The 24666-nt window shown below is 41.5% G+C and overlaps 1 protein-coding gene across 1 annotated transcript in view; it reads left to right on the forward strand.

Annotated features, from left to right (window-relative positions):
- Positions 1–24666, forward strand: part of HECTD4 (HECT domain E3 ubiquitin protein ligase 4) — a 159495-nt gene that overhangs the window by 55088 nt on the left and 79741 nt on the right. Inside the window, exons 9-18 of the mRNA XM_069081884.1 lie at positions 9650–9811; positions 10294–10407; positions 11554–11694; positions 12863–13095; positions 13541–13686; positions 16735–16805; positions 17524–17629; positions 18705–18825; positions 19653–19781; positions 22231–22355. Of these exons, the coding sequence (XP_068937985.1) occupies positions 9650–9811; positions 10294–10407; positions 11554–11694; positions 12863–13095; positions 13541–13686; positions 16735–16805; positions 17524–17629; positions 18705–18825; positions 19653–19781; positions 22231–22355 (1348 nt within the window). The remainder of the gene's footprint in view (positions 1–9649; positions 9812–10293; positions 10408–11553; positions 11695–12862; positions 13096–13540; positions 13687–16734; positions 16806–17523; positions 17630–18704; positions 18826–19652; positions 19782–22230; positions 22356–24666) is intronic.

The raw sequence follows: 24666 nt of genomic DNA on the forward strand, positions 1-24666 counted from the left end.
TGACACTTGAAGGAAGACAGGGAATGCAGGATGGAGAGATGAGGAGGAAGAGAGTGCCAGCCACGGGGGACATCTCACAGTTGGGAGTGTTGTGTTATGTGTGAGCAGCAGCAAGGAGGTCAGTGTGATTGAGTGGCAACAGCTACAGAAAGGTCAGGAGGGATAAGGGTTGGATTGATATGTTTTGTTCCTCTGGAGATCTTGTTTTCTTTTTATGTTACTACTTTTTGCTTCTATTCTTCCAGAAAATCCACGTGTTTGAATTCCCAATCATTTATTCCCTCTTTTGTTTCTTTGGCGACACTTCCCTTTGTGGCTTCAAGTTTTTCTGTTTTGCTCATAATTTCTGTTGTTCGGGCCATATATTCTGCTTTCATAATACTTCTTTCTCCTTTAAAACATTCAGGGACATCCTGCTGTATGGTTCCATCTCCCTTGGGAATCCACAGACTCCTTTGTCTCCTCAAGTGTTGATTTGTTTTCCTTCGTCTTTTAGTATCTAGTCAGAGATGTTTGGACTCTCTTTTCTGATCTAGATCCCATGTTCTCTCCTATTATTATCTTCTCTATTGACTTATTTCCTTATGCTCAGAGTCTTTAACTGATTTTTTTAAATTACTGAGGTCTTTCTTGACTTGAGTCTTTTTTCTTCATATTTTCCTTTTGCTCACTTTCTAATTCCTTTCCCTTTGATTCCAGTTTCCTTTGGGGGTGGAACTCAAAGTGGCTTGCAATTGATTCCTCTCATGCTAGACAATTTACAATTCACTGACTTCAGTCGCTCTCTAAAGTAATTTCTGCAGGGACAAAATTTGCCACTGGTGCATGCTTTCTCTCAGTTTTGGTGGAGCTCCACATGTGCTAATTTACTGTCCCAGTTCCTTCTATTCCTCCATCCACCCAATCAAAATTATTGTAGCTGTTGTTTACAGATTTCCAAGGCACTTCCCTTCCTTCCTTAATGAGTTTGGTACCTGGTTCACAATTTTTCTTTTATCATGATCTGTTGATGAACCAATTTAACTTCATACTGTCCTCTTTTGAGTTCCTAGCCTCCTTATCATATATCACCAGTTACTACCTGTCAAGCCTTAGTCTTGAATCATTCCCACCATCTGCAGCCTTTATTCCTGTACACATGCTGCTGAAGAAAGGTGGAAAAAAATCATGAAACCATTTTGATTGGGTCCACCACAAGTTTGTTACACAACCTCAACTGGACTCTTACTGTTGTGAGGCAATTTTACTATACCTCCTTTATCAACTCACCCTCCTATTCTCCACAGTGCTTCTTCCATACCTTTTTATTCCTCTTCAGACTTCCTATGGCTCATCCTCTCCCTTATCCTCTCACCTGAGAACCTTGTCTCATATTTTACCAAAAATTGATGTCATATACAATGAGCTCCCTCTTATCTCCTCTTCCTTATCTTCCATCAGCTCAGATGCATTCTGCCGCTGTCTCCTCCTTCACCCCTGTCTCACATGAAGTAGCCTTACTAATTACCAAGGGCAACCCTTCTGCTTACACAAATGACCCTGTTGCATCCTGCCTCCTCTAACGGATTGTCCCTCTCTCATGCCCACTCTGTTAGGCTCCTTCCCTACTGCCTACAGACATGCCCATGTCTCTCCCATCCTCCAGAAAACCTCACTTGATCCTTCTGTTCTCGCTAACTATCATTCTATGCTGCTTCTACCCTTTGTAGCTAAGCTCCTTGAAAAAACTGTCTAGGATAGGTGCCTTTAATTTCTCTTCTCCCACTCTCTCCTTAACCCTTTCCAGTCTGGCTTCTGATCTCACTAAGACTGCTCTCACCAAAGTTACCAGCGATCTCCTAATTACCAGATCCAATGACCTTTTCTCGGTCCTCATTCTCCTTGGTCTTTCTGCAGTCTTTGACACTTTTGATCACCCTCTTCCCTTTGATATTCTCTTCTCACTAGATTGTCAGGACACCACTTTTTCCTAGTTCTTCTTCTACTTTTCTGACCGCTCCTTCTCAGTCTCCTTTGTTGGACCCAGGCCACGTCCTCTAACTATAGTTATCCCATGGGATTCTCTCTTGAACCCTCTACTTTTCCTTCTGCGCTACTTCACTTGGTGATCTCATCAGATCCCATGGCTTTTATTACCATCCCTATACTGGTAAATCTGAAATCTACTGCCCTGCCCAAATATCTGCTGTCCTCCAACCTTGTATCTCCGGCAGCTTTTTGGACATTTTGAAATGGATATACAGTAGACATCTTGAACTAAACTTGGCCAAAATGGAACTTATTATCTTTTTCCCTAAACTATTTGTTAGAAGTGTACTTGTGGGAATCACAGGACTTCCCAGGCAAAGTCAGGGAGTTGCCTGGACAAGCTGCCACCGTCCAGTGCTTCTCTGGTGGCATGCCCTCAGGAAGATCCATGTCATAGATCCAGTCTCAGAAAAGAACTCAGACCCCTGCCTCCCATATTGTGAGAAACACGTCCACTCCAAACAAAGAACAGTACTGTGAAGTCTGGAAAGCTCTCATTTTATTTTAGCCAATAATTCTACATTCCTAGTGATGGGTCCCTCCCAAATGGGGAGTACATGTGCTTCAGACAAATGCCAGGTTTATATACCCTGCTTTCAATTCAAATTTCCCACCTGCCTCCCATGGACCAACATTCTAGGATTTACTAAATCCCACCCCTTGATTCCATATTCTTATTTCCGCATTTCAATTCCCCCACCCCTTCTCATCTTCATGTACTTTATTCTTTATTTAATAAAGGGATACCCTTAGTCCCCTTCTCTTTTGTCTGCATCAAATAGCAGGAGAGAGGAATTTTCAACTGCTATGAGAACTGACAAAAGCCTCTGAAGATCTGAACCCAGGTTATCAACAATGAAAGTACCATTATAATGGATCTAATCCTCATCATTTGTGAATGAGACCTGACCTAGTAGTTTATTTGTCTTTTTATACAGGAAAAGGCCTTCTCAGACCAAAAAAAAGTCGTAGATATGCTGGTTCTCAGGTGCCAGCATCCCCCACTGCCTTGTACAAGCAGTTTTCACACTTACACTATTGTCTACTAGCCTTATGGTGAATCTGCTTGCCCCAAGTTCCTCCCCACTCCAATCTATCCTCCATTCAGCCACCGAAGTGATTTTCCTAAAGCTCAGGTCCAGTCCTCTACTCATGAAACTCCTGTGTCCCTCTGTTGCCCCCAAGATAAAATGCAAAATCCTGTGTGGTGTTCAAATACCTCCATAACCTTTCCTCCTCCTACTTTTCCAATCTTAACACCTTACTTCTCAACACATATTCTTTGATCCAGTGACACTGGCTTCCTGGCTGTTTCAGAAGTAAAGACACTCCATCTCGTGGTTCCTGGCATTTTCTCTGGCTTGGCCCCATGCCCTGGAATGGTCTCCTTCATCTCTGCCTCCTGCCTTCCCTGGCTTCCTTTTAAATCCTATCTGAGGTCTCATCTTCTGCAGGAAGCCTTTCCCAGCTCCTCTTAATTCTAATGCTTTCCCTCTTTTAATTATTTCTTATTTATCTGTATATAGCTTGTTTGTACATATTTATTTGCTTGTGTCTCCTCCATTAGATTGTGAATTCCTTGAGGACAGAAAACTGTTTTTTGCCTCTTTTTGTATCCCTAGCACTTAGTACAGTGCCTGGTATATAGTAGGTGTGTTATAAATGTGTACTAACCAGGGTGGCTAGGTGGCACAGTGAATAGAACACTGGCCCTGAAATCAGGAAGACCTGAGGTCAAATCCGGCCTCAGACACCAAACAGTACACACAAAACTAGCTGTGTGACCTTGGGCAAGTCACGTAAAGCCAATTGCCCTACCTTCCCCCCTCCAAAAACAAAAAAAAAACTGTGTACTAACTGACCGATTCAGTTCCCTAACTGAGTTTCGTGTTTCCATGCTGCTGTCCTGGCCAGAATAATCATCTGCCTTTTGGTTTTCTGCAGCATGGGGAAAAATGGCAGGGCCAGATCAAGGCTGGGACACAGTGTGGCCTCTTTGAGGCCTCACAGAAAAATCCTTCTATTAAGGTGTTCTCCTTAATTAAAGGATTTGTTCTGTGAAGTTTGGATTCAGTCAGAGGGCCACACTTGAAACCCTACTTGTGTCCTCGAGACTGCCATTCCCCCCCCTGAGCTAGATGTTAATTCTTTTGTAAGCCTATGGGCAGGTTTATTTGACCTTGTCCTATAGAGGTGGGAAATGGGGGAAAAACTAAGTAAGCAAATTAAGGTTAGGAATTAGCCTTTTATGCTTTTAGTTCATTGGGTTTTTACTTTGTTAGGATTCTTGTTGTCTTAGACCATGAAGATAGCAGAAATTGCTTTATGTCTTGTGCATAATTCCTATTTTAGAGATTTTTAAGAGGCCCCGAGGATGACAAAAAAAAAATCTAGTCTTCCATTGCATTAGTCCTGTGACCCAGAAGTTCCTCACCTCTAATTTCATAATCCCAAAGTATATTTTCCAATTGGGGGGGTGGGGGAGGGGAGGGCAATTGGGATTAAGTGACTTGCCCAAGATCACACGGCTAGTTTTTGTGTTAAGTGTCTGAGGCAGGATTTGAACTCAGGTCCTCCTGACTCCAGGGCCTGTGCTCTATTCGCTGCACCACCTAGCTGCCCTTATAGTTTTCAGTTTTTAAAAATTGTTATCCCTATGCCTAGTTTCATGTTGAAGTGACCAAGTATTGATGTATAAGTTGATTTGGTTTTTAGGGTCTTGTCAGATTCATTAGGTAATTGCATTCTTTTCTTCCTTTCCAATTAATATTGATTCATAATCCACGTTTATTATCATGGTCTCTAATCCGTGGTCATTCTTAGGTAGGTCCACAAACTGTATCATTCTTAGTCCTTTGCTCATTCGCATCATGAGTACTATAAGGTAAGAAGACCAAGTAGCTGTTGTAATAATGTTGCCTTTGGGCACACAATTAAACCAACTCTGCTGCATATTTAGGAAGAACCTATTAGCCATCATTCCATTTAACTTCTCAGCAGCTTGCAACTTATTTGTCTAATGGTTTCATTTATGGTGAGACTATCCTTTTGGAAATAATTCATTTCCTCTAGTAACATGTCAATTCCGTGGTCATTAGATAAAAATCTGCCATTTGAAGTACCACCAGTTAATTTAATGTTTATTGACAATCCGAAAATGGATTCTTAGCACCTCTGCCTTCCTTTCTGCTATGCTGACTGCAGAAACTCAGGACTAAGTGCTAATTTTAATTTTTCTAATTCTCATGTTCAAAGGATTGACTATCCTTCTGATACTGAGCCTCCCCATCCTAGGGCAACAGACCCATGTTGTCCTTGGGATTTGAAGCAAAGCCTTCTTAGCTTGAAAGAATCTGTCAGGTCTTTGACTTCCCTAGCCTAGCTCTTGGGAGTCAAGGGTCACTTTCACAGCCCAGTGAGGAGATGGCGCAGGACTTTTATGGAGGGTTCAGCTGTGTCTGTTCCAGTATCACTTTCATAGTACTATTTACAGAATATCCCTGTGGACTTGATGCTTTGGTGATCAGGCATGCGAGAGCTAGGCCTTAGAGCTTGTACCTGGATCACAGGAGTTGCATGTTTCTATGAACTTCTGAGAGTAGTTATTTTCTCTGCTGCAGATTGCAGCCTATTTGTGCTGTCTTCTCCAGTATGATGTTTAACTCTGACCTTTTCTAAATGTGCCACAGACAATCTTATCAGACAGACTTGAAGCCTTGCCTGTGTCTTGGAATATTTTGTAGATACCAGTGCCCCACACCAAGTAGTGCCATTGCTTGATCTTCTAGCCTTCCTGGTCCACCTCCTTTGATAGCCAGTCAGGTAATGGCATCACTTCCCTGATGTCATGGTCCTCTTTGAGAACAAAGGACAAACAACAACAATTAATAAATTATGATAAAATGCAAGATCCAGAAAAATAGTTATGTACAGAAAGCATGGTATAAGTGAAAATTACGCATTTGTGCCTCTACATTTCTGCTTGGAAGAATGAAAAAGAAGGCTCCATTGTTAATTAGTAGTGAGTCTGTCAAATGAAATACTTGATTACCTCTCATTAATTTTAAATGTTTCAAGTTTCACTGCTCTCCATTATCATGTGGAAGAAGGGAAGAAATATCTATTATATTTGGCTTGTTATGTGAATTTGAATTAGAAGGGACAATTTAGCTTGTAGATATTTCTTTCCTTTACCTATGATTTAATTGATGTGGGAACCTCCTTGTATGGAAACTTCCTCCACTGAGACAGATTATCAATTGACCTGTAGCTTTTTCATTTTTGAGGGTGATCTGGATGACTGAAAGGTTAAATGACTTGCCTCCAGTCACACAGACAGGATCTGTCAGTGTCAGGATTTGGACCTAGGTTTTTCTTGCCAAGCTCAGCCTTGCAGCTACTGTGCCAGAAGTCCTCAACTATCTATAGTTGAAAGAATGCTTTCCCCCAACAAGCCTGTGTCACTTGTTTAGGTCTCCTTCTCCCCCACTTTACAGATGGGGAGCACGTATCTGAGGGTCACGCACCTCATCTGAGGTCACAGCCCAGGCCAGAGCCAGGAGAGAGCTGAGCTGAGAACCAGAGCATCAGGGGAAGGATTGAAAGGGGGGTTTTCAAATAGGTTCCAAAAGGTCTCATCTTCTTTTCCTCCTTTTTTATTGAGTATTTTATTTTTTCCCAATTACTTGTGAAAACAATTTTTAACAGTTTTTAAAATTTTGACTTCCAAATTCTCTCCCTCCCTCCCCACCCCACACTGAGAAGGCAGGCAGTCCGATATAGGTTATATATACATGTATAGCCATGCAACACACATTCTCATGTTAGTCATGTTATGAAACAGAACAGACCAAAAAACCTCAAGAAAAATGGAGTAGAAAAGTGTGCTTCCGTCTGTATGCAGACACCATCAGTTCTCTCTCTGGGGATGGGTGGCATTTTTGTCCTAAGTCCTTCAGACTTGTCTTGGATCATTGTATTGTGGAGAACAGCCAAGTCATTTGCAGCTGATCAGCCTACAGTGTTGCTGTTACTTTACTGCACACGGTACATGTCACTTTGCGTCAGCTTCTCAAAGTCCTTCCAGGTTTTTCTGAGAGCATCCTGCTCATCGTTTCTCATAGCACAGTAATATTCCATCCCAATCACATACCACCATTTGTTAAGCCATTCCCCAGTTGATGGGCATCTGCTCAGTTTCCAATTCTTTGCCACCAGAAAAGAGCTGCTGTAAATATTTTTGTACGTGTGGGTCCTTTTCTAAAGGGTCTCATCTTAAGCTCTGTTTATTAGAGAAGGAAGTTGACACCATGTTAATTGGAATATACATATTAAAAACATCATGGAGGGTGGTGTCATTGTGCCACTCAGTAACTAATTTCCCAGTGTTCCTAATGCACTCTTTTAATTAACGTTTCTTAACCACAAATTAAGAGCCCATCATCTGGATTTATGACTTGCAGAATTCATTTGTTGTGGCACAGGAAGAAAAAAACAAGAAGAGGAAGTGGCATTTGCCGTGGGGATGCTGCATTGGATGGAAGAAGTTAGGCTTTTTTCACTTTTCCAATTTCAGGCAAAGCACTAAAAAAATGTCAGTGCTAGACTATTAATAAGAAGTTATGATTTAAGCCCTGACAGGTTCTGAGCTGTAATGCTGTGAAGAAGTTTCTCATTATTTCTCACCCAAGTAAGTATAGCAGATCCTAAATGAGCTCCAGTACTCTTCAGATCGTGGTCTTGCCAATGTATGCAGGGAGATTAAAGTTAATTTGATGGTCTTCAAATTAGAAAGCTCATCTTCTTCTTAATAATAGCTTATGTCAATGACCCAAAAGAAGTTATCTAATGGAATTTCATAAATCTTGCAGGTACAGATTTATTCTGAGATAAAGATGAGGAAATATTCCATTATTTAGCACTATGATAAAGATCTTTCTGTTCCATTTCCTGTTCAGAACTCACTGGATTACATGGTGTACACTGAATCACATAGTGCTTAGGATACTGGGCCAGGAGTTCAAATCCTGCCTCAGATGCTTACTGCTTTCATGATCATGGCCTGACAAAGCCAGTGACATCATGTAGATCAAGTGCTTCTGAAACCTTAAGGCTCTGTACAAATGTCCATTACCACTACAACAAAATGTATATCTAATAGTTGAACATGTATGAAGTCTACTCAAGCTTGTCCCAGTGTCATCACAGAATAGAGCGACCCAAAGTTATCAGCGACTGCCATCAAATGTGAGCTGTGCCCAATGGCCAACCCAGTTAAGTTCAGGGAGCCACATATTCAGATTTGTTCATTGTACTTCCTAAAGATACTCCATGAAGTTGTGGCAGTCTTGGGCTCTACCTAGCTGGGGGGTGTACCTATACACAAAGTCATGGTACCTTCCATATATTTCACCCATCAGCTTTACCATGTATCAGGCCACGTGGCAGCATAACATAATGGATGGAAGACTTGGGTTCACTTTTCTAATACCTGCTGGCAATGTGACCCTGGGTACGACCCTCTCAATCACTTTTCACGTCAATAAGACTGTAGTTTACAGAGCACTTGTTGAACCATATTGGTAGAGGAAGTTCATTTAAGGGAATTTCTATGCCAACGAAATTATAGGTCTAGACCAAAAAAAAAAGGAGAAATCACATACTAGGTCCTGAGGGTACAGAGATAGAAAAAAAAGCTCCTGTGCCTGCCTTCAAGCATCTTGAATTCTACTGGAGAGAAACACTGTGTACCTAGACATCTAAAGACAAAGTGATTTCAGTGTTGGGGAGAGGACTAACACATGGAGTGCTCCAGAGGACCCCATGCTGCAGGTGGCCATGGAACGGAGCCCGGAGGGGAGCCAGAGGCTGCAAGAGATTGGGGGAGGAAGGGAGGCCTCTACACCTGGAGGAAGACCCCGGCAGAGCCTGAAGGGCTTTAAATGCCAGGGAGTGTGTATTTCATCTTAGTGACAAGAAGCTTCTCTTAAAGCAGGAGGGTAACATGGTCAGCTCTGCCAACTATGTTGGGGGATGGGTTAGAGATGGAAAAGAGTGGATGTGAGTAGACCAAGGAGGAGGCTACGGCCGTGGTATAGGCCTGAGCTAGGCTGGGGGCTCTGACAATGGAGAGAAGAGGACAGAAGCGAGTGACTCAGTCACGGATGGGATGTGGGAGAAGAGGGGAGTGAAGAAGAGTCTGAGATGATGCAGGACTAGGTGAATACAAGAATGGTGGTGGCCTCCCAAGTAGAGGAGTGATTGAGAGGGTACTGGGTCAGGGGAGTGGGGGGTGGGGGTGTATGTCATTCTAGATGAGTGGCATCTGAGATGCCCTTATGGTTTCCAGATGGAGACATTCCACAGGTACTTTGCAATGCATCGGTCTCTTAGTATTTTACCTAAAATATCTTTGATAAAATGTAGTATTTATTTTCTTTTTATTCTGTTAGGTTTTATTTCTGGCTACTTTTTTAATTCCTCAGTTTTTTGTTTCTTTATCCTATATTTTTCCTGAGATGATCAGTTCTTTATTTCTGAGATGGGGCACTGTATTCAATTTTAATCATCTGTTTTGTTAATTACATTTCAGTTTCTTCTAAAGCATTTTAATTTTTTTCAGCAGCAAATACCAGTTGTGGACTGCCTCTGAAAATGTTAAGGAAGACACCCATATACACATGTGGCACATACTTGGTGATGCTGGTTCCCCCACCAGGGAGCTCAGGCAGCTCCGCAACACGTTCACTCTTTGGGGGAACAAGTGGTCTGTCATCTTTAAAAAGTAAGTGGGTCTCTTCCATTTGTCAGAGGAGGAAGGGGGGGTATCTTTTTGTTCCTATCTTTCTTAGCTGCTCCAGCCATGACAGCAGTGTCTATGTGAGAACATTAGGGCCTGCACTAGGGTAGTAACAGTGGAAATAGAGCAATGCCAATTCAAGCAATGGTGATGGAGGTTTGTAACTAAGGAAAGGGAAGCAGTAGAAATGACTCCTCAGTTTTTCAGCCAGTTAGATATGCCTGTAGCAAATGTCCCATCACTCTTTTTAGGACTTAATCATATTGATACATGGCAATCTAAGTGCAGAATACTTTTAGAAATATTCTTGAAATATAGTCCATAACAAATGAAGATGATTTTTTTCCCACAGTGAAAATGTACACGTCTTTACTGTACAGTTGAAAATTTGAAGTTTAAAATTTGCTAATTGAACCACCAGCCTTCAAAAGTCACATTAAAGTAGGGTTTTTTCCTTGTTTCTGAAGTTCTGGCTTCTAGCTTGGTGTATAACATTTCGGACGGTCAATTCACAAGCCGTGCAGACCTCATTGATGCCGCTGGGAGCTCACTTGGACGTGGTGCTCTTGTCCCAGGACTGGGTAAGAAAGTAATGCATGGAATTCCTAGGAGAGACTCATTAGATTCATAAACTTCTCTTCTAAGTTAATGCCAGTTTCTGTTGAATCAATTCATTACATAAATGGGATTTTGACTTCTCAATTTTCTTGTATGTCTTTTAAAAGGAACTCTCAGCAACAGGGATGAGGCAGTTAATACTGTCTTCATTTTTAGGCATTTATTCCAGATTCACAGTGAGATTAAACTGTAGAACTAGAGGGAGAGCCTTAGCCTTCTGATTCACAGGTCTCACTGTCTTTCATTAATTAAACTTAAGGGCAGATTCAGTCATACTTTCCCTATGTAAGTCATTGAATTCTGCTTGTGTCATAGTTGGACTCAGTGTAATATGCATTAGACAGAAACTGTTCTTTTATGTCCCCTTTAAAAACTCTTTCTAGTTATTTTAAGAAGGAAAACTATTGTTGAGGTGAATTTCTGCCATTTCTTAGAAAGAAATTGTCAAAGAATCCAATACAAGTGAAATCTGAAGGACCAGGAACTTGTGATTTTTCTTCTGTAATTTAAAACTGGGTTATTATGTCATAGCTTGAATGAGCTTTTGATCTTAATTACCTGTATACCTTGAAAAGCATGTAATGAGAACTTTTCATAAAAACTCAGGTTGAAAGACAGGAATGATGCCATACCCAGTTGCTTAATATTCACCTTTGTGCCCATGAAAGATAGGGATTAGCAGCATCAAACTTCTCCTTTTTATTCTTTTCATTTTTGAAATGTTTAATAAGAGGAACCTCCTGGAATACCCTCCTCTCTGTCCCTCGTTGTGGTATGGAGGTGACCGTAGGTTCTTAAAGGCTCTGTATCCGTATAGCCCAGAATTTTTCATGGAAACCAGCCTCAGAAGACATGGGGTGCAGTAGCTCCTCTCTTGAATAAGAACAAGACCACTGATGTGTGGAGAAGCTCTTCACCAGAAACTTGGCTACAGCAACTCAAAAAGACTTCTAACATGTGGGGGTGCCACCATCTCTGTTGATGGTAGGAGCACCCAACACTGGTGAAGTCTTGGTTCTTAGGAAGCGATGAACTTGAATTAATAGGGCAAAAACTGAAGAGCTATGTATGAAGATATCAAAGTGATTTAAATAAATTTTCTTCTGCAGGTGCATGTTATGACACGGTGAATAATATGATATGGACATGTTCTAATGACTATATTGATCAGTGGTGCAATCCTGGGAATCAAGCTTTCCATTATGTCTGTCAAAGACTTGGAGTCAGCCACATCATTACTGAGCCAAAAGGTGAGCAAAAGTGATACTGTATTAGCTGAGATTGTGCCGTTGCAATGTTAGAAATCACAGGAATGTCAATGAACAGGTGCGAGGTGAACAATCTGGCTGAGCTAATTCGACCAATTAGATGGTCGATAAACATTAATTAAATGTCTTTTGTGTGCCAGGACTGTAGGTTAGCACAGAGATTAAAAAAAAAAATGAAACAGTTCCTGCCCTCGTGGGGTTTGCATTCTATTGGAAAAGACAATGTGGACCTATAAGAGTATACACAGAATAAATGCACATCGGTGCAAGATAGTTAAATACAAGTTGGTTGGGAAAGGTGGGCAGTAATTGAGGAGGGAGTGATAAAAGGCAGTAACTGGAGCAGGGAAGGAAGGGGATAAACAAAGACTGCTTGAGTTGCTAATGTGGGTCTTATTCATATTCCTCCTTCCTTTCATCCTATGCTCCAGTCAAACTGGACACTACTCTCTGTTCCCTGAACATTCCTTGTGCCTTCTGGCTTCCCTACCATTATTCATGGTATTTCCTGTGCCTGGAATGTCTTCTAATTCCTACCCACCCTTTAAAAGTGGATTTATCCTGCCCCTCTTTACTACAGTTATCATGAAATAGGATTATTTGTTTTTGTTCCCTCTCCTATAAGCTTTGAAGGCAGAAACCATTTATCTAAATTTTGTGTCTTCCCCCAGTGCCTAGCACAGTGCTCTGTTTACCCTCATCACTTAATCAGTGTTTATTGATTGAATGAGAGTGGAATGAACTCAAGAAAATCTTAAATTGATGGAAAATCAAGAAAGAATAAAAAATCCATAAAATGTGGGGGGAAGGTCTTTTTAGACAGTGGAGCCATCAATAGAGGCAAGCTGTTACTACTTGTGAGTCTGCCTCTTCATCCCATTCCCTGCCCCCCATCCCTCAGTTCAAGCACCTTTCTTGAGCCTTTCCTACTTTTCAAACCTCTGCTTTTTCCATTCCTCAGATTTCAAAGGGAGGAACTCTTTATTAGCTCCAAAAAAATGTTAAGATCAGTCTATACCAGTAGCAGCATGTGAGGGAGACAGTGAAAGGAGTGGAGGCTACAGTGGCTGTTTGTTTGTACGTGTAGGTCAGTTGTATCTCGTGCCTTTGTGTTTTGGATATCTATTCTACTCTGTTCTTAACTTTCTAGGCGAGGCTATAACCACAAATGAGGTTATAAACCAGTTACTGCACCATGTTGGTGCCATGTGCATCCATCAACTCAATCTTCTTGCAACCAATACCAGTCTGCCAATTACAAACTTTCTGGGCAAGCAGCATCCAATCGAAGCACATCATCTCAGCAGTATTTGTGACATTATGGAGAAAGCCATGGTCCATGGAGATACCTGTATTATACGCTGCATTCTTGTTGTCTTTCAGGTGAATACACAGGTTTCAAATAAATACTGGGAAAGGGACTCTGGAAATTCCCAACCAATTTAAACCTCCATTGATTTTTGCCAATTTCATAAGGTAGATTTTAAATTTTAGAGACTGAAACCATTGATTACTGAAAGGTTCTTGTGTTTTATCATAAAGAAAAAATAAAATAAAGCCTTCTGGTTCTGTGCTATATTCTACCATCCATTAGAATTCTTGTCCTATTCAAAGCATTACAGCTAAATGAGTGCTACAGTGTGTCTGATATTGCAAATATTTGTTGAAATTGCATAGTTGTACAGGAGAAAAAAATTGTGATTTAAAGTCCCCTGCAGATGCACTCACAAGTCCACGTTCCGTGCATTTTTAAAAATAAGATCATTTCATTCTCACCATAGCTTCAGTGGAAAGAGGGTTTTTAGATTAAATTCTCATATTTCTGTAGGTGGTGTTTAAATTTTTCTTCAGCCCACAAACCGAAAGAAACCGAGACATCATTCGAAGGTCAGGACTTCTGCTTTGGCAATTGTTGATGGCCCCGAAAGACCAGATTTGCCCTGAAATACAGAAGGAAGTCTGTCTTGCCATCAGGTAAACTGCAGTGGATTTTCTTAGTGCTCATCACACATGATTCTCCCACAGTGGATTAGAATTGCCCTTGTCAGTCAGTCTAATAGATATATCTCTTCCCCCAATCCAGAGTTGTTGAAAGACACTTCGGGGCTTTTATTGTCTATATAAGACACGACTTAATTTGAAAGGTCATCTACATTGGATTGTTCGTAATGGGGAACTTGAAGCCTGCTTCTGGGGGACCTGGAGAAAGATTTTAGTTGTTCCAGCATGGGTGCCTTCCTGATTTGCTAAAGTGTCTGAAGTGGAGTGGGACAGAGGACAGAGCTTCACTTGCATGTGCCTCTTTGATCCCTAAGGCATTCTTCCCAGTTTGTTTTGTAATTAATCAGTTGTACAATCAGAATCATACTTGACCTTACAGGTATTGGTAACACTTTACCTATAACCCACTCAGTACCCCTTTCTGATCTCCAGTGATATTATGTTCACATAAAAATATGCATATTTTACATGATTCTAGTTCTTGTTCATATTTTTCTGAGTCCACTTTATAGGTCTTGCATATTTTTTCATATTTCTCTTATTTGTCCTTTATGACACTATAGTACTCCATTGCATTGAGGGGCCACAATTTGCTTAGCTATTCCCCAGCAATGGAATGTTTTAATTTTTTCCAGATTTTTATCATTAGTTTACTCACATATAAAAGCAAATGGATTGAACTGTAATCCTTAAGGTCCTTCCTAGTTCAGATGGTGTATGAATCCATAAAACTCCCGCCACAATGTTGTGAAGAAAACACTTGGTAAACCTTAAAATGTTACAGAAATAGGAGATTTAATTGTTAGTTAATTTCTTTTGAGTGTGTTCCCAATAATAGACCCAGGGTAAATTTCTACCAGTTTTCCACAAAGGTATGATCAGCCTTATGACTCTCATGTATTGTCAAATTACTCTCTAGAAAGATTCTGCAAAGCCTTTATGAAATTTTATCCTGGCACTGTATAGCTGACCAAATGACGAGATATCCTGTAAACGAACTAGAGGTCATTTGCTCTTTGGTAGGAAGGCAGGGAAGAGGAAAAAGGAGTCTCACAGAATCTTGGGAGTTGGAAGGACCTCCGATGCCATCTGATATAAGCCATACCTAAGCAGGAATGCCTTAATTCTGTTTTAAGGAATGGAGGTGGGGATGGGAAGGAAAGGTAATACACAGCATCTCCAAATATTACCAAATTACAGGGAGCCTCCTCACAAATGGGAAGTGGTCCAGGACTAGACAGAGCTGCTCCCTCTGTTCCTTCTTGGCATAGAACATCAAAGCAGGACAATGAGTCCTACAGGATCTAGTTTTTTTTTTTTCCCCCAAGTCATCAGTTCTTGTGATCATTAAAAAAAAAAAGAAAAGATATACGTGTTCTTCTGCCTGGGCACTACAACGCTAGATTTCCACTTCTTCCCTTCCCCCTAGAGTTAGGTCCTGTAGTTATTGGTTTTAGTCCCCTGGCTATATAGTGGTCTGGACACTTAAGCGCCACTTTTGTTTTGATGACAGACTCACAGCCCAGTATTGCCTAGATAGGGGCAGACATGCCTTCTTTGCATTATTACAGTGGTTCACTCACTTTGAAATCAGCTAAAATGGCAAGGTTTCCACACTAGAATTAGTTCTTTCATTTATGTAAGACGTGTACAGACACAACAGGTCCCAGCAGAGAGTGGAGAGAGGGAGGCCTGGTGGGGCCTAATAAGGAGGGTGCTGGCCCCAGAGTCAGGAGGGCCTGGGCTCTAGTCCTTTTTGCCTAATGTGGGACCAATCATGGGTAAGTTAGATAACTTCTCTAAGCCTCAGGTAGTTCTCTGATACTCTGAGTTTTATGCAGGTTGCAGTTTGCACCAGTGAGAGAACCCCTATGCTAAGTTGTTGATATATTGCTATACATATAGTGTGTGTGTGTGTGTGTGTGTATGTGCGCGCGCGCGCCTTCTGTCTCTACAGTGGGCACTTCCAGGCCTTTTTAAGTTAATAACTATGCTTACAGATAGATATACTTAGATAAAAGAAATTTAACATAAAATAGGGTCTACTGTTATTTGCCTTGTCATCATTTTCAATCTACATGGTCACTCCCATGATAGAGTAAGGAAGGAGTTCAAGAAGGTTGGTTCTTTGGAGACCTTCTTCCTCTAATAAAGGAGCTGGTTTCCACAATGGTGCTTTTGTCTTCTCTCTCCTTGAGGGATCTAGGGGAACAGAAACGTTGCCATCCGGGGTTGCTCATAATCTGCTTTGCTCTCAGAGTTATTCTGATATTACTTTTTAAGACTGAATCTTTATGCTGAGAGAGTGGAGCTATTCAGCCATGAGAGCTGTGTGTTTGAGTCAGAGCACGGACACTGACATTTATGACCTGTTCTAAGGTTATAAAATGAGGTGTTTTGCTAGGTGATAATAGTAAGTGTCATGTTTTTAAAAATGGGGCTTTTAGGTTTACAAAGTATTTCCCCTCAACAGCCCTATAAGGTAGAAAGCATAAGTATTATTGTTCTATTTTGCAGATGAGCTAACCAGAGGGTCAGAGAGGTTAAGCCAATACAATCACACAGTTAATAGAGATCAGAATAGAGATTTAAATTCAAGTCTTCTGACTCTTGATTATGTCCCACACTACACTGCCTCTTAATATGATAAAGTGGATAATTTCAAAGCCTTCCTTTTCTAAATCCTACAATCATATATTTAGTCAGTATACTTCAGCATCTAAATGCATAATAAAATTGGCTTCCTGGGTCATTCCTATCCATTCAGTTAAGCCAGTTGTATATGTCTGCACAAGCTAAATGTTTGGAGAATTCACACATAGGACAAAGAATGGGATCAAGTGTAGTAAATACAGACTCGTGTATTTAGCTTAATTCCTTTTGTAGAATTTCAGGCAGGATAAGAAATGAATGTTTTTTAAAAGTGAAAATGCATATTTAGAACTCTTCATATAGGAAGGAGTTGGTTTGTATTTGCCTAGAACATGTTCAAAAACTAATTTTTGTTTTCTCTCGTTTTAGCTCTGGATTAACTATTTTGTATCCAGGAGAAGTTGAAATGAATAACTTACTTAAACTGGTCTTAACAGAAGGTGAGAATGTTCTTCATGTGACACTTTAAGAATTGACATTGCATAGGAGATCCTTGAAGGCAGGAACCTTTATCTGTATCCTCATTGTTAAGAGGAGTGCCATCCACAGGGGGCTTCAGAAACATTTGTGGCATTGAATTGGGTTGTGGGGGAGGGTTACAGCTGGATAGTCATTAAAGATTCCTCTCTCTGCCTCCCTAGTTCTCTATGAACCTGAAGAAAACTGAATGTTAAAGGTTAACTTGTTGTTTAGAATCTCAAAGGCCCTTGATGAAATCCTGCCTTCTACACTTAGGGCCCTGGACAAGTTACTTAACCTTTCTGAGCCTCAGTTTCCTGTGTCACCTTCCTTTATGAAGGTCATATTTGTCATTAGGTAAAATTCTTTGCAGACCTTAATGTGCCATGTAAGCGTGTGCTCTCAGGATTCTAAACTGGCTTTTCCATGTTGCCATTCAGAGCCACAGAGCTGCCGTGCTGAACTTGAACTTGATACCTAAGTCATAGGAAGATTTGGTCAGACAGAAGTCATGTGCCTCGTGGGGTCTTTGTAGTCAGGGAGACAATAACCTGGAAGGCAGCATGAGAGACAGTACCAGCTAGTGCTCAGGCCATTGCACTTAGGACATCGAAACTGTTGCCCCTGAGTTATTTCCTAGTGCGTCAGGTTCTCTGGTGCCATTGCTAGAGTGTGTCATGAACCTTTGTGCTGTCACAGGAGAGAGAAACACTGGACTCTCCCAGCTGCGGGATGTAATCCTGACCAATCTGGCTGAACAACTTCAAAACAATCGCTTTGGTAGTGACGAAGATGATCATTACAGGTGATGCAATGACATCGTTTGTTAGTCATCATGGGCTAGCCTCAGAATGGGCTTGCTCCGCCCTTGGGAATATAGTATAGCATTGACTCTAGCACTGAGTGAATTGGGGGAGGGGACAAACATTTGGGCCTTTTTAATGCTTTTCGATATTCAGATTCTTTAACAAAAGTTTAAAGTTAGTTAAATCAGTGCCCTTGCCATGTGGGTTGGTGCAGCCTAGAAAGAGCCCCAGGCTCCAAGGCAGGAGAATTCTAGGCCTGCCTATGCCAGAATAGGAGTAGGTTACCTGGGTAAGTCACTGTCCTTTATTGAGGCTCTTCCATTCTTTCCAACTGTAAAATGAGGGCCTTGGCCTAGATTCCAGTTTAATTTAAGGATCTGTATTTTTTACCACCGAAGTATAAAAAGAGTGTTAGTCTCCTTTCTCATCAAATATAATTAGTATGGTTGGAACTTGGATAATGAATGGGAAAAGGTCATCAATAAGTCCCACTACTGGTCAGTACATGTAACTCCCATTTTATCAGAAGACGAGGTCAGGCCCAGAATTAAAAAATGAGCCTGAAATGATAAGAAACATTGTCTGTTAAGAAGGCACTGATGCATCCCTGGCCCTTTGGCCTTACCTTTATTGCTAGACTCTAGGTTTTTCTGTCATTTACAGCAGGGGTCAACAAAGTATGGCCAGCAGACCAAATGTGGCCCACACCTGTGTTTGTATGGCTCTCGATATAAAAACCGTTGTTAGCTCACAGGCCATACAAACCAGGGGGGGTGATGGATTTGGCTTGTGGGCTGTAGGTGGCTAGTCTCTGACTTACACAGTTGTGGACAATACCCTGTCCTAGGTCAATGGAAATCATCTCAATTTGGTGCCACACATTTCCTTCTTCTTGGTGTCTTTGCCATGAATGTTGGTTTGGCAAATGAGCATTTATTTGGTTTTAAGGTCAATTAAATGAGCCTTTTTTTAATCTGCAATGTGATTTCTCAGGGCTTACCAATTGTGTGAAATGTGTCCTTTAACTGATAAGCCATCGACATTTTACTGTTACATTTTTCCTACATTTTAAAGACTAAATGATGAACTTTTGCACTACATTCTGAAGATTGTTGTTCGAGAATCCTGTATCTTAATCACCAAGTGCCAAACAGTCTCTAAAGATGATTTTCAAAGACTTCTTTCAACGGTGCCTGTAAGTAAATTGCATTTCATGAAAGCAGGGTTCTCCTGAGCTGCCTTCTTGCAATTCTACCAAGTTTAGGCACATTGTGCATGTGAGAGAGAAGTTAGAAGCAGGCCTTCACCGTCAGTGGGATGAGTACTTTTTGGTTAGGCCATGGAGTACTAATTTTCTCCGAACTCTCTGTCTCTTACCTGAATTCCCAGTGCAGTAGCAAACAGTTGGATCGAGTGGGTATTGTTCCTCTTTGCTCACTAATGAGCTTTTCCTGCTCTAAGAGGCAAGTTTTTAATGTGGTGCCGCCATACACATGAACCCAGTATGCTCAGCCAAAGGAAACAGGCACCAGAGATCACTTTTTTTAATTGGGAACAAGGCCTTGGTGATGGGGAGAAGGACCAGCAGGACAGGAGGGAAAGGGGATACGTGACCTGCAACAGCATGATTTAGCGATTGGGGAGCTGTGGAAGAACACGTGTGGAAGGCCAACTCTGTACGGTCTGGCTGGGAGATGTGGGCAGTTTACTCAGCCCCTCTGTGCCAGGCACCGTCTGGAGCCATAGAGAGCGTTTCCACACCAGGCCTGAGCAGGTCATTGTCCTGAGTGGTTGGGGCAGGGGCAGGGTGAGAGAAGTCAGCAGTGGGTGAAGGAGGTTTGGCATCTCAGTGATGTCAGCACATTGACTCTTTGAAACAGTTCATTTGAACAAGTGATTTGGGATTTCTCTTGTATGTTGCCCTTCTCTCCTTTGCTTGTCTGAACTTTTCTAAAGGATTTTGCATCTTCTGTGTTTTCAGTAGCGTTTAGCTCATTCCAGTTGCCCTTATTTGTATTAAAGGCCGCTTCCTCCTGCCTGCGCTATCTGATGGCAGTACAGAACCACCTTCTCAGTAACACGGTTTTGATTAAGCCCGATGAAAACGATGACAGTGACAGTTCCTTGCAGGGAGAGACATTGAAGGTACAGGTAAACACCAAGCTTTATTCTAATGAGACTTTCTCCAGTGTGTAGGGCACTGCTTACTGGCTGCATCTCTGTGTGACTCGGTGACCAATCTTGCCACATTGGTACATTTTTCACAAAAGGATACTATCACATCACAGAGGTTTTCATGCTCTTGTTGTATTGCTAGCATATTTGTGACCCTTTTGTCATGTGGCATCTCAGTTGGTCCCTTTGATGATTCCTGCCTCCACCTTTCTTTCCAGGAGTATAAAAAGAAACAGAAAAATCCTGGACTTTATAGGTGATGCCCCATGGCCCCCTCAAAGTCATGTGCCTTAGTCAGGCCGTGAGTGAGACACTGTATACATGAAACATTTGGAGATGTTTGTTTGTGTCCTGTCCTCTTGTAATGCAGGTGCCTTTGTTGCAAAGGATGCTTAGCTTCCCTTTCATAATCTCTCTGTTAAATCATTTGGTTTTTTTTCTCTGAACTCATAATTCATCTCAACTTTTCTGTAATTATTTTATGGAAATTGACAACTAAACAAATTCAGTAATTTGTCCTACAATAGCAACTAGAATAAAGATTGTTATTGCAGTAATTTTATCATTTCAACAGAAGTTTGGACTTTTTGTTGGCATTCTTATGTCGAGTTTTATCATTTGGGGAAGACTTAGCTAGGTAACTAATCTGTTCAATCCTAAAAATTATAAAAATTCCTTCCTCCCTCCAAAATACCCCACCCATAAACAGCCCCCTGGAAAATTAAAGGTAAAAGTCCTTGCAGCATCCCTTTCCTTTATTTCTTTTTTTTTTTTTATTTTTTTTAAAGCAATCGGGGTTAAGTAACTTGCTCAAGGTTACACGGCCAGTTATTATTTCTGGGTGTGGTGCTGAGTATCTGAGCCCAGATTTGATCCAGGTCATCCCAACACTGGAGCCGGTATTCTTACTTGCTAAGCCACCTAGCCACCCCTCCTTTCCTTTATTTCTGCTGAATGCATTCTGACATAAATTCCATGTAAATCGTACATCTAACACTACTTTGTCTTGATGCAATTTTAATTTGGATATGGGGGGATTTTCCCCTCCATATAGAATTTATGTAAAAATTGAAAGCAGCCATATTACAGATTGCAGCCTAGAATCTGTTTTATTTTTCACTGTATGTCTTTTTCCTTTCAAAGAAATCTCATTTTAGGGATGAAGCCAGCATTCAGGGGTAGCCTATGTTCAAGTCATTGTGACATTTGGGGGCCAAGAGGCTAGATGTAACAAACTGAATTCAGTGCTTTTGAAGCCAATTTTGATCAAAATACCCCAAACAAGAAATCCAAATGCAGTGATTGTTACCTAAAGCTGTGATACAGTCATCAACATTACTTTTTCTTTTTAAAAAAAAAAAATGAAGTTTTAAAATTAATCCAATGAAAAGGAGCCCCTGGAGCAGCTAGGTGGTACAGTGAATAGAGCACCGGCCCTGGAGTCAGGAGGACCTGAGTTCAAATCTGGCCTCAGACACTTAACACACACACACCAAAAAAACTAGCCATGTGATCTTGGGCAAGTCACTTCACCCCAATTTGCCCTACCTTCCCCCCTCCAAAAAGCAAAAAAAAAAAAGGTAAAAAAGAAAAGAAAAGGAGCCCCAGAAAATTCCTAATATAAAAGTAGCCTTATCTCTGAGTGTCTAAAAAGAGTCAAAGTTTAAACGTTTTGTTATTTATGCATTGAAAAAATAATCATAAGGCCATCGTGTACCATCTCAACTTAGGGCTTGTAGTGTGACATTTCTAAAGAAAAGTAGAGATCACTATGTGGAGGGCAGGCTTAGCTATGTTTTTCTACAGAAAATAGAAAAGAACTAAATTTTTCCATTGGCTTTGAAATTGTATCCCTTTCCCCAGAATCTACTCATAGTTCTCCCATAATCTCAAGCATAGCTTTTTTTGACTTTTTATTAGCCCGTAACTGTCTGCTACTTGAGCTGAGTCTTTTGTCTGTTTTCAAGTGTATTGAGTGTAAGGCATTAAGTAAAAGCTAAATTGTATTGTTACAGAACTGTTGTGTATTTGTCTCATTTTATTCACCTTCTGTGCCCTTTCCCTATACATACACCTTTCACTGTTGTGTTTTTCTCCTTAGCTATCCTCATACCACCAAGGCCGTCTTCCACCCGTGCAGTTCCTTGGCTGGCCACCAGCAGCTCACTTGTGCTGGATGGGATGGGGGCAGTGCCTTTCCTCTCTAGGGACTCTGTGAAATGTGGCGTTACTGTGCCAGCGCTCACTCTGGGGCGTAGCATCCCAAATCCAATGGCCACTTGAAGTCCTAGCGGAGTTTTCTGCTTTGGGCTGCCCCTGTCCACCTCATCATTTAATTTTGAAGCATACGTTTTTCTTTTTCGTTTTCACTTGTCAGTGTATTTGTCAGAATGTTAAGTCTAATACTGTGATATTTTGTACCTAGGAGCTTAAGGCCAGTATTTTGGCTCTTGCTACCCAAATCCTAACTGGATGTGATGAAGTTCTAGAAATGCTTCAGCAAGTCACTACTGCCCTCCTAAACAGTGATGTGGCTGACCGGGACCAGAGGTGAGCAGCACTGAGGGAGGTAGAAACCACCTGGACTGCAGTGTCCTCTGCTCTTGTAACAGAGTCGGTCTGGGCAGTGAACTCCCCGGAGTCAGAGAACTTAAATCTAAAGACAGTCGAACCTGTTTTCTTACTACTCCTCCTAACATGTCCCCTGCCCAATACAATGCACCCTTTTGATGAAAGGAAAAAGTACAGTAAAATCAGCTGACACAATCTGGAAGCATATTTTGGGTCCATAGTCAAAATGAGAACTAGAATAAGGCAAGAGGAACTTGGGTCCAGTGTACAGACATGGTTGGGGGCATATGGAGTAGGCAGGTGGGCTGTAGCACCACACCATGACGGGAATTTCTACCTTCCCTTTCCCATCCCGGGTGTGGTGCCACTCCTGAAGGCGAATTACATTGTCTCACTGTCCCTGCTGACTGACCTCTTACTCCTACCTTCAGCCCCTAGCCTGGGTTTCTTGCTGGTAGGATTCTTTCTCTTATTCCCCTTAAAAAGTATCCTGTTTCTTCATTAAAGTCCTCCTCTGTTGCCTCTTCCTGGGGTAGAAATTACTGTGGAATCTCAAAGTTGGAAGGGACTTCTGAGGCCCTCTGATTCAACTCACACCTTAACAAGAATCTCCTTTGTAGCATCTCTGACAATGAGCATCTGACCGCTACTCAGAGGCTGCCATTCCACCTTGACACACTTCTGGTGAGCCAGATCTTCTTACTCCCAGCCTCAGTCTGCCTTGGCACAGCTTCTGTCCACTTTTCCCAGTTCTTCCCTCTGGAGCTGCACAGAACCAGTCTAATTCCTCTCCCATGTAGGCACCTTTGAAACACAGGAAGGCAGCTTTTTTCAGCCTTTTCTCAGTTATCTTTTCTCTAGGGCAAACATCCATTGTTTTGTTCACAATTTATCCAGGCTTCCTTTTTTTTCCCCCCAACAAAAGAATCCCCTAGATTAATCTTGTTGTGGTATAGCTGAGTCAGTGTAATAATAGGAATCTTTTATTTTTACCATGTAGAATGCCATTTGTCACCCTCTTTATAATGATGTGACAATTGGGTTTTCCCTAAATTTCCTTCCCTTTAAATAGCACCCAGCACAGTCCCATTTGCAGTCATACTCCAAATAATGAGTACTTCCTGATGAAAAAGAAGACATTACCAGTAATGCAAATGGTTAATATTTCAGAAATTCAGAAGATTTCATTTTTCATTGCTGTGGGTGCTTATTCGATCATCATAGATTTTGACTCTGCTACACCCTACTAAGCCATCTTCATTTGTTTCCTTGGCCAAAAAAAATTGCCCAGCAGGTAGATGGCCTCTGAGGGATGTTTGAAGTTGACAGGCCTGGTCCTTTGATGATGGCCATAAGACCTGGTCTCTGCTGGAAACCTGAATAATAACGATAACAGTAATAGCAGCTGACATTTACATAGCATTTCCTCTGGGTCAGGCACTGCCTTAAGCTCTTTGCAACTATGATCTCATTCGATCCTGAAAACAACGCTGGGAGGTAGTAACTATTGTTATCCCTGCTTTAGAGCTTAGGAAACTGAGGCAGAAGCTCAGTGATTTGCCTAGGATCACATGGCTATTTAGTGTCTGAGGCAAGATTTGAACTCAAGTCTTCCAGATTCCAGGCCGTTTTCTTTCCACTGTGCCAGCCAGCTACCAGTGTATGATCACTGAGACTAGGGATTGCTTTCTTTGTATTTCTGTCCCCATTGCCTAGCGCAGTTCCTGGCACATATTCAGTGCTTGAGAAGTACAGCTTGATCCGTCAGTTGGCCAGTCAGTTGCCAGAGCTGGTGTTCTTGCAAAGGCTTGGAGAGCTCTGGGCCATCCAGCCTTGCCTGGCACAGGCATGCTGGGGGGGTGGGCTGAGTGGGACAGATCCTGGGCAAAGGACGAGTATTTGTGGCCCAGACTCAGCTTGGCACTCTGAAATGGGTTCTATTATCTGTTGTTAAATAAAATGGAATAACTGATCTGTGTGTGTTGTGTGTTAAGATGCGTTTTCACAGTCACCTATTGAAGGGACCTCTTAGTCCTCACTGTTAAGGTCACTGCCGTGGTTTACGTTCCATTCATACTCAATACTGCAGGGTTTCCTTGTCTTAAGGTGAAGTTTTGGCCAGAGAATGAGGACAGTAGTATCTTTTCACATGTTATTTGCCACCGTGACTGATCCTATGACAGCTCAAAGGGTTGGGTCTCTAAGAACATTATCATTTTTGCTTTCTTTATTTTTTTAGTGTTTTTCTCCTTTTGGTCCCCCTCTTCTTTCACAACATGACTAATATGGA

Source organism: Petaurus breviceps, unplaced genomic scaffold (genome assembly GCF_028583685.1).
Source record: "Petaurus breviceps papuanus isolate PSGF00001 unplaced genomic scaffold, PetGlider_PUasm1.0 99, whole genome shotgun sequence".
In the NCBI taxonomy this organism is placed as follows: Eukaryota; Metazoa; Chordata; class Mammalia; order Diprotodontia; family Petauridae; genus Petaurus; species Petaurus breviceps.